The 10105-nt window shown below is 42.6% G+C and overlaps 1 protein-coding gene across 1 annotated transcript in view; it reads left to right on the top strand.

Annotated features, from left to right (window-relative positions):
* The first annotated feature begins 3458 nt into the window (after positions 1-3458).
* The window catches only part of BLVRA (biliverdin reductase A), a 96018-nt gene continuing 89371 nt past the window's right edge, over positions 3459-10105 (top strand). The window contains exons 1-2 of the mRNA XM_007941248.2: positions 3459-3701; positions 3805-3993. Of these exons, the coding sequence (XP_007939439.1) occupies positions 3459-3701; positions 3805-3993 (432 nt within the window). The remainder of the gene's footprint in view (positions 3702-3804; positions 3994-10105) is intronic.

Below are 10105 nucleotides of genomic sequence, written 5' to 3'. Positions count from 1 at the left end.
TCAGGAGGTGGGGACCACTAGGGACCATCTTAGAGACTGCCGACAACAAAAACCTTCAGGTTGGCGAGTTACTTCTTTGTGCAATGGAAAGTGATTGCTCAAAAAAGGAGTAGAATCTGAACATAAAATCGGACTTTAGAAGGATTAATTAAGGCAAAGCAACAAATACATTCAATCAGATCATGACAGGAATGGTAGAGGCTTGAGTCCCACATTGGCACTATGATCTTGACATGCAGGTGCCTCTCACAGGCTCTCCCAGAGTTCATATTGGTATGCCATCACAAAGAGTACTGAGCTGACTTAGAGGGTGAACATGTGTTTTTGCCTAGTTGTTGTTGTTATTTGCCGTCAAGTTGGCCCCGACTCATAGCGAGGCTGACTTGATGGCAAATAACAACAACAACTAGGCAAAAACACAGATGTTCACCTTTTGTTAACAGAACCCAGTTCTTCTTCTTAGGGAACCACTTTTTCCCCATGTGATTTATTTAAAGTGCTCTCACATTTCTGGCCTGAGTTAGACTTGCCTGTGAAAACATGGCATCCTTCTGGTGACAGTTACTGGTTTGAGACTGAGCATATCACAATCTAGGCCAGCTGATCAGTACAAGCTCTACAGTCTTTCTTCTAAGGTTGCCGAGCTGGCAGAAGGAATCCCTGGAACTTCTAAGTTAACTGCATTTGCCACAACATATGAGCCCTGCCTAAGAGTAAAGTGGATATAGGGGAAAAAGAGACAGACAGACAGACAGACTCATGATGGCATTGTTTGAAGCCCTTAAAAAACAACAACAAAATTGTTTCTGTGAAGTTAATTTTGACTTGTGGTTACTTCAGGTGTGTCACAGTAGAACTGTGTTCCATAGCGTTTACAATGGCTAATTTTTCAGAAATTAGCTCATCAGGCCCTTCTTCTGAAGTTCCTCCAGGTGGACATGAAGCACCAACATTTTGGTTAAAAGTACAGCATGCTAACCACTTGCACTACCCAGGGACTCCATGCAGCTAAACCTGAAGCTGGGAGCAATGGTGTTAGAATTCTTGCCTTCTGTGTGGGAGACTAAGGAGCTCTGGTGGCACAGCACCTAAAGGTATTGGATTGCTAACCAGGAGGCTGGTGGTTCAAATCCACCAGCCACTCCACAGAAGGAAGACTGGGCAATTTGCTTCTGTAAAGATTTGCTGCCTTAGAATGGCAGTGGGTTTTTTTTTTTTTTTTTTTGGTTATACAGGAGACTTGGGTTCAGTTTGCCTCATGTGCAGGCTGTCATGCATGCTATTTCTATTTCTTTCCATTGTGCCCTCATTAAGTTGGGAAGCTAATAAAAAACAAAACCTGAGCTATCTCAGTCTGGATTTTTCAGGTATGTTAGCTAATAACCTTTTTTTGCAAATGCCAGATAGGGTAGGGCTTCCATCACTTGCAATTCAAAGAGCTCTGATAAACTCAGAGTAGCTTTTCTTGTTTTCTTCACTATTTCTTCCTGAAATTCCCTAGGGAATTGACAGTCAATATATGCTACTATATGTCCCAATTACACTTGGGACAATTTGAATCATCATCCCACTTTGAACCGACTGCATTTATTTCTAAAATTTCCTTCCTGTCATTTTATTTGTTGTCTTATGTCTGGCACCCAAAAGTACAGCTGATTTCAGACTGTGGTCAAACCAAGCAGATGCTGGCAGCACATCACCCTAAGCCTTAAGGGCTATGAAGGGAAGTTGAAGCCTATGGAATGGTAGCCCCTTCTCCACCCCATCTATGGTCTAGCCACCTGCTGGGCATTCCATTCCTTTGGGGTATCTGTGGAACAAGCTTCTAGCAGCAGAATGCTGAACTACTAAAACTATGTTACTTGTGGCATGCTTCCACAATCATTCAACAAATGTTTATAGCCTATTCCGTGCCTGACAGTGATGGAATACATCTGTAAATAAAACAGACCCAAAAGACGAATATTCCTGCCCTATTGATTCTAGGCAGGGTAGGAGTAGGTTGGTAGACAATAAACAATAAGCATAATAAATAAATCACAGAGTGTATTAGAAGATGACAAGTGCTATGGGAAGAAATAGAGCAAACTAAGGAACAGCAGAAGGTGGAGGGCAGGTGGCAATTTAAAATGGGATGGTCAGGGTAGCTCTCACTGAGATGGCATTTGAGCAAAGATTAGGAAATGTGGGAATCAGCCATGCATTCCAGAGAGAGGGACCAGCCAGTGCAAAGGCCCTATGGCAGAAGGCTACCTGCCTTGTTCAAGGAATAGCAAGGTCAGAGTGAGCCAGGGGGAAAACAGTAGATGAGGCTGCAGATCAGGTGGGCCATAGAAGCCATTGAAAGGACTTTAGCTTTTACTCTGAGTTATATGGGAAGCCACTGGAAGGTTTTGAGCAGAGAAGCGACATGATCTTTCATTTTTTCAAGGTCAGACTCTGGATACGTAGGAAGATAGAGCCAAAAGAATTTCCTGATGAATGTATGTGGGATATGAGAGAGATACAAGCCAAGGGCAACAACCAGGTTCTCACATTTCTTTGGCCTGAACAACTGAAGGATGAAGTTGCCATTGACAGGTGAAGCCTGTGGGAGAAATTTTGGGAGAAAGATGAGGAGCCCAGATTTGGACATGTTAAGAGAGAGATGAATTTTAGATCTCCAAGGGTATTGTTAAGTAGGCAGCTGAATAGAGGAGCATGGCATTCAGGAGACAGGTCAGTGCTGGGGGTAAAAATTTAAAGCCAAGATTAAAAGACTTGCCTCCCTTCTCTGGACCCAACAAAATGTCACTTAGTTAAGTGGGCATCTTAGGTTCTGAGATTAAGGAGGAGACACTCTGTTGGGGAAAATGCCAGTCAACTTCACCAGTTAGACCCTGCCTTTAAGAGTTGGTTTGAGGACTCCTGGAGATAAATAGTCTTTCCAGAAGGTTAGGAAACTAGATCTGACCTTCTATCTTGTATCTCCTGCCTTCAGCCTAACTGGCCTCTCCCTGCCCCAGTAGACCAGAACCTGCACTGCCCGATTACTCATGTTCAAGGCCCCCACCAAACCCTCCTGGGATAAAAGACCTGACTGTTCCCAAGAAATAGCCGGCATTGGCCACCTACTCTCATTTATACAAAGGGCAAAAAAAGAAAAGAAAAAGCTCTGCTGCCTGTTTGGTCGAGCTGGGGCCACTAACTCCAAAGGGACACTGCTGGTGCCATGGCTGGACCAGGGTGGGGGTACAAGAGGGTTGCTACGCTCACGACTCAGGGCAGAGCACTCAGTGAGGAGCCTGGCCAACCACAGGCCGCTACACGCTAACAGGGACACCACCACTCCCGCCTGCACCCACCCGTAAACAGAGCGCAGAGAGTGCTGCGAGCGCCCTGGGACCTCAGCAGGCCTCGGTGCGCAAGCCCATGTCTCCATCCTTCCAGTTGGCGAGCAGGCCTCGGTGCGCAAGCCTATGTCCCCATCCTTCCAGTTGGCGAGCTCAGATCGCTTACCCGCGCCCAGGGCCCATCAAGTCAGTGTGCGACCAACCTTACACCCTAGCCCCGCAGCACCCTGCTCAGCTGCAGCGAAGGGCCCGGGCACTATCACAGCTCCAGACCTGCAGACTGGGGGAACCCTTCCTGCCCGCGCACGCTCGCCCCTACTCCGGGACCCGGCGCCCCGCGAGAAGCCTAGGAACCGCCAGAGGACGGCGGTGCGCCGGCCGAGGTCTCTTCCTTCCAGTCCCCGTACCACCTACCACAACCCAAACCAAAGCAGAGAGCAAGGGCTAAGGGTGAGGGGCTCTAACTTCCCAGACCCCAGTGCGCGGCAACAACCCCTCCTCACCCTTCCGCTTGCTCCAGCCTGCGCGCCCCTATCTCCGGTGCCCGCCAGCGAGCGAGGCGGCCAATCGGAGCAGCGCTCTCGTCCCCGCCCTCATACCCGGCCGCGGCTGCCCCACCCGAAGCTTTCTCAGTGAACTCGAGATTCGTCCCTGGCGTCAGGTAAGGTGGGCGCTACGAAGAGGGGATTCGCTTGCGGCTTCTATAAAGCCCTAAGTCCGGACCCTAAAAGCAGATGCCTTGGGGAAGTCGCTCCTTGGCCCGCCTCAGCCCAGAGCTGCCAGAGCTGGCGGCTGGGCGCCCGGTAGATGCGGTCTGTAGGCCCGGAGGGCCGAGGACTACGGCTTGCCTGACCTACTGAGGGATTTCCCACGTAAGAAAAGACAGACGTACCTTTCATTTCATTTCTTTTCTTTTTCTTTTTTTTTTTTTTTTTAATTGTTTCAGTCTTTACGTAGACTGAGTGTTTCTTGCATAACTGGGCTCTTGCATGTATTCAGCATAGTTTAGGCGGCTGGGCTGTGAGGGATTTAATTGGGGCGTCTAGAACGCGGAGGCTGTGAGCTTGGCCCAGAAAATCCAGTAACATGCTGGTGTCAAATTCAGCCCTACCGGTGCACATTACTTAATCTCTTAACTTCACTTTCCTCTTTGGCAAATGAAAGATTTTACAAATGCATAGACATCGTTGTGTGTATGAATGAAATGTCTTCTATAAAGTGCTGAAAATGTGACTAATAATTAGCTTATTTATAGGCTACTTAAATTCCAAACAAAAAAAAAAAAAGATTTGTGATAACATATGGTATATACAGTTTTAGATATTTTTCAAATGTTTTGAAATTTTTTCATAAAATACTGTGTGATCTTGGGCACATTGCCTAACTTTACTTAGGGTCTCGGTCTTCTCATCTGTAAAATGGGGGTAACACTAATATTTAACCTGGTAGGATGATTATGAAGATTAGCTTAAAACAGCTTTCAGCATGGTAAAGATTCAATAAAAGTTAGCCATCAAGATCGTTTACAAAGTTATCCATACTGTGCTGAAATATTTTTTCCATAATCAATGAAGTTTTTGTAGTATGAATTCTAAGAAGTGAAGTAGTTGAAATCAAGGCTATTGATGTATAATGCTAATTTTTCTCCCAAAAGAGTGTGTTGAATGTGGAGACTTACTTCCTTAAAAGATCTCTGGTGGCACAGTGGTTAAAGCACTCCACGGTCAATGGAAAGGTCAGTGATTGAAACCCACCAGCCACTCAGCAGAAGGAAGATGCAGCAGTCTGCTTCTGTAAAGATTTACAAACTTGGAAACCCTATAAGGTAGTTCTGCTCTGTTTTATGGGGTCTCTATGAGTCAGAATTGACTTGAGGGCAAACAAAAGCAACAATTGTCTGTACATGAAGCATTCTAGAAAAAATAAGGACTGAAGTCAAGCAGCACACGTAAGTGTTATCGAGGGAGGTTGTATAGCCAGACAGCTAAGAAATATGTCCCAATTACACTTCAACTTTTAGGCATAGTCTTCAATATTTTCCCAGTAATTCATATTTTAATATTCATATTTCCAATTAATTTATAATAATTCATATTTGTCTCTCCCCCCCATCCCCATGCCATCCACTTAGGATCTGATTAAAGGCAAATTTGCCACTTTGGGGCACATCTGTTATTTTCCATCTTCGTTCTAATTGTATTTAGTTTTTGAGACCTACACTTCTTATTTTTCCCTATCATTTTTTAAAAGAAGTATTAAATGTGGTAAAATACTCAAATTGCACGATCTACTGAGTACAGGCAACACTGTTTCAGAACTTTTGGCTCATACAGAGTCCTACCATGCTGAAGCTGAGAGTGTTTGCTTATCTAGTTCCATGAAAGTCCCAGCTTGATACAGGAAAGGACATTTAGCAGGGTCACTGTGGGATGTCTGAGGTTCTGGGCCAGAGATGTAAAAAAAGGAACGCTGTGGTCCATGCTTCTAGAAGTATATGAATACCCATGTTGTACCAACCTTGACCAATACTTGTTACAATTTTTTTTTTTTTTAATTTTTACTAGTGTGATATTGCAAACATTTCTATTTCTGTTTTTGACAGACTTTTCTTAAGGTCAGCCATTCACTGAACTATAAAACAGCAGGACATTAAACATTACTTAGTATCTGTGTACACAGACAAAATAATCAGTCATCTGAAGGGTGGCATGTACTTGTTCCTAAATATGTCCATCTACATTTGTTTGGCCTAGAAAATGGAGATTTTTTTGTTCCTCAGAATTTTTTATTTTTTATTATTTATTGTGATTTAGGTGAAAGTTTACAGATTTTCCATTCAACAATTCATACACATTTTATTTCGTGACATTGATTTCATTCCCCACAATGGAACAGAACTCTTCTGACTTCCTCCCTCTGTTTACCACTTCCTTTCATCATTACTTTCTGTCCCTTCCTGGCTTCTTAGCTTTATTCTTGGACAAATGCTGCCCTTGTGATCTTGGTTGGTTGGCTGTTATAACGAGTACATACCTTCCTGGTATTGTTCCCTTTATAAGCCTGTCTAGTTTTGCTGTAAGTTGAGCCATGGGGATTGAGTTCTTGGCCTGAAAGATGTCTAAAGGCCATAATCTCAGGGGTTCCATCAGTCTCTATCTGACCCGTAAGCCTGGTCTTTTTTGTGGTATTGACTTGTTCTACATTCCACCACCACCACCACTACCACCCCAGCTCTGTCTTGGGCCTCCTGTTGTGATCCCTTTCAGAGTAGTCAGCAGTAGTAGTCAGGCACCATCTAATTCTGGTCTCAGGTGGTAGAGGCTGTGGATCACATTGTCCATTAGTTCTTTAGATTATGGTTTTCTCACATCTTTGATTTTCTTCACTCTTCTTTGCTCTGAACACTGAGAGACCAAAAGTTGCACCTAAGATGGCCTTTCACAAGATTTTCAAAGCTCAGTCACTGCTCACCAAAGTATGTTGTAGAACATCGTCTTTGTGGACTATGTTATGTCAGTTGGCCTTACTGTCCCCCAAGTCTGCGGTCCTGAACCTCCAGGCTCTGTGACACATTCCCTCAAGGTGTTTGGTTATGAGTAAAAAGTTTTCATAACTTTGCTCCCTGATACGCTTTACTATATTCATGATATATTTGCAGCACATATAAATACATAGGTGGAGATATCCTCTGTTAAACCTAAATATTCGTAGGTGTTGTACCATTCATTTTCCCACCCCTGTTCAGCTTGAGTGTCTATGTATTTACTCACAGATTATTGTCATTATTGTTATTTCAGGATTGTATACATAATACTATTCACCTTTGTTGCCTTTAACCCTCTGCTCCTTTCTGTATCTTTTGCTGCCTTGATCATTTTGTGCTGACCTCCCCCTATGGTGTATTGCCCTCCCTTTCACACAAGTTAATACAAGTTTGCCCTCTAGTTAGTGATTTACCCTCCTTTCCCCTCCCACCCCTGGTAACCTTCAAAGAATAATTCTTTTCGTGTGTAAACTTTTTACAGTAGTGTTCTCATATAATAGGACCTCAGGATTTTTATTTCTCTCTCTTTTAATATACTCCCATTGATTTGGGGACCAAAACTATTTCAGAAGAGCACAGAAGACAGTTTTTATTTGTCTTAGCACCCCTCCTTCTCCCAGTTAAGGGCACACTGTTAACAACATACTTAAAAGATTACTTAAATAGATAGTGTCCAAGCCTGGCTTAGGGAACAAAGTCTGATTCTATAATTTCACAGATATATTTCTTCTCTTGTTGGACACCTAGGGGAACATGCCACATATTTTACTGTCTCCCCCTCACTCTGCATAGTAGCCACACTGGAATGTACTGTACATCTACCAGAGTTCCTAGCATATATTAGGTGCTTAATAAATATTTGCTGAATGAAGGAATGCTAGTTTAATTATTGCCTTCACCACAACCTGCAGGGTTAGGTTAGGAAACAGGCTCAGAGAGATACAACTTACACATTTAGAATGTCATGAAAGGAGAATTTGAACTCAAGTTTGTATGTCTTTGATACCTGAACTTTGTCCCAATATAAGTAGTTATTTGTATCACCATTTAACTAAGCTAAGGCACCATCTCTAGCCTTATCAGCAGCCAGAAGGCTTCTCAAATTTTAAGAACTTTAATGGCAGTATTGCATAAATGTCCATTATGTGACCCTGGTGAACTGTGCTTCTGTAATTGGCTTATCTGATATCATAATCATGGAGACACAATAATCAGGTAGAGAAATCTGGAATCTCCTGAATGTTCTATGTCAAGGAGAAATCTTCTATGGTCTGGCCTGAATACCTTCTCCAGCTCACTCTGGTATTTTTAAGATGTTGGTGCATATCTATTCTGTTTCATAGGAAACAGTATAGGTATGTGTATCCATTCCCTCATTCTCCCTAAAATATTAGGGACTCTGATTACATAATCATATGTATTAGTAGTGACAAATAGGGGTGTCCATTTTCCCATATGGTATGTTTAAAACTTTGTAAACAAACTGACAATCATATACATGGAATATGAAAAGGAAAAGACGGTATTAATCTGCATGTTGTTGTTGTTTGCCGTCGAGTCGGACCCAACTCATAGCGACCCCTCCTTGGGTTGCCAAGGCAGTGTCACTACGGAAGTAGATTGCCCAACCTTCCTTCCAAGGAGTGGCTGGTGGGTTTGAACCACCAGCCTTCTGGTTAGCAGTCAAGTGCCTATACTACCAGAGTTCCTATTAATCTGCATTGTTAATTCTATGCATTAATCTGCATAGAAATACCTTATTGTTCCCTCAAATTATCGGCTTGGAAGCTTTTGATTAATATACAGTATATAGTTTTTCTTTCTTTTTTTTTCTTTGATCTGCCATTTACCAGCAGTGTGACCTTTTTTGTTGTTGATAATGTACGTAGCAAAATATACATCAGTTCAACAGTTTCTATAGAAACAATTCAGTGGCATTGATTACATGCTTTGAGTTATATGAACTTCGTCACCCTCCTTTTCAGAGTTGTACCTCCCACATTAACATAAATTCACTGCTTCTTAAGCAGGGCTTTGAACTGATTTGAAATGATGCAGTCATGGCCAGTGGACCATACACAGCATACATACCATACACAGCAGTCAAATCTTGTGAGGTTTTGACCCAAATAGGAAATAGGCAGCATTGCCCCACTCAAAGATAGTAGCCTTTTTGAATGTGTGTCAGCCACCATATTTCAGCAGGGCACTGTGTCCTGTTTCCCACTAGAGTCAAAATTCCATACAGGAGATTTGGTTACTGTGCAGCGTGGATGCTCCATTGACCATGACTGAACCAGTTAGAGCTAGTTTAAAACCCTGCCTTTAAGGTTTCTATCTAATGTTTTGAGTTGCTGTTGTCAGTTTGGTCCCATATAGATAGTTCTTAAAAGAGTATAATGGCAAACATTTTTTTTACTAGTTAAGCCAAACTATTGTTTGGTTTTCATAAGACTATAGGGAATATTTTTGGTTTAAGATTTAAATATTACCTGTGGACAAAAGTTCCAAGAGTTCATTCAGCCTCTGTGGCTCCAGAAAGTATGCAATCCATGAGAATATGAAATTCTGTTCTGCATTCTCCCCCTTCTGGTCGGAATTATTGTATAGAATTTTGATAAATGTTCAGTAGTGGTAGCTAGGCACCATCCAGTTCTTCAGGTCTCATGACAAAGGAGGCAGTTGTTCAGGGAGGCAGTTAACCACACATTCCATTTTCTCCTCCTATTCCTGACTCTGTTTCTTCCTCTGTTGCTGTAATTGTGCCTTGGTTGATCCCTAGCAAGCTTTTAAGACCCCAGGCATTATACAACAAGCTAGGAGGCAGAACAGAAGCACTAGACATGTTATTGGGCCAGTTAACTGAGATCTCCCATGAACCATGACCCTAAATCTCCAAACCAAGGAACCAGATCCCATGAGGTGTTTGGTTGTCTATAAGCAGCCTCAGCAGTTAGTTGTTTTTGTTGATGATATTGTTGTAAATATGTTTATCACACAACTTTTGCCAGTTCAACATTTTACAAATGTGCAACTTATCGACAACATTTACATTAATAGACTGTGCAACCCTACCTTAACAGATGCAGGTTTTCCATTGCCATAGACCAAACTCAGTGCTTCATAAGGAATAGCCCCCTGCTTCCTCTCTCCCCTGGTAACTACTAAATATTTGCCTTTTCTTGTCTTTTTTCTTTTTCTTTCTTTCCTTTTCTTTTTTTTTTTTTTT

The sequence above is a fragment of the Orycteropus afer genome, unplaced genomic scaffold, assembly GCF_000298275.1.
Source record: "Orycteropus afer afer isolate SDZICR_OR568_19922 unplaced genomic scaffold, OryAfe1.0 scaffold00077, whole genome shotgun sequence".
In the NCBI taxonomy this organism is placed as follows: Eukaryota; Metazoa; Chordata; class Mammalia; order Tubulidentata; family Orycteropodidae; genus Orycteropus; species Orycteropus afer.
This window is presented reverse-complemented; position numbering and strand designations above follow the sequence as displayed.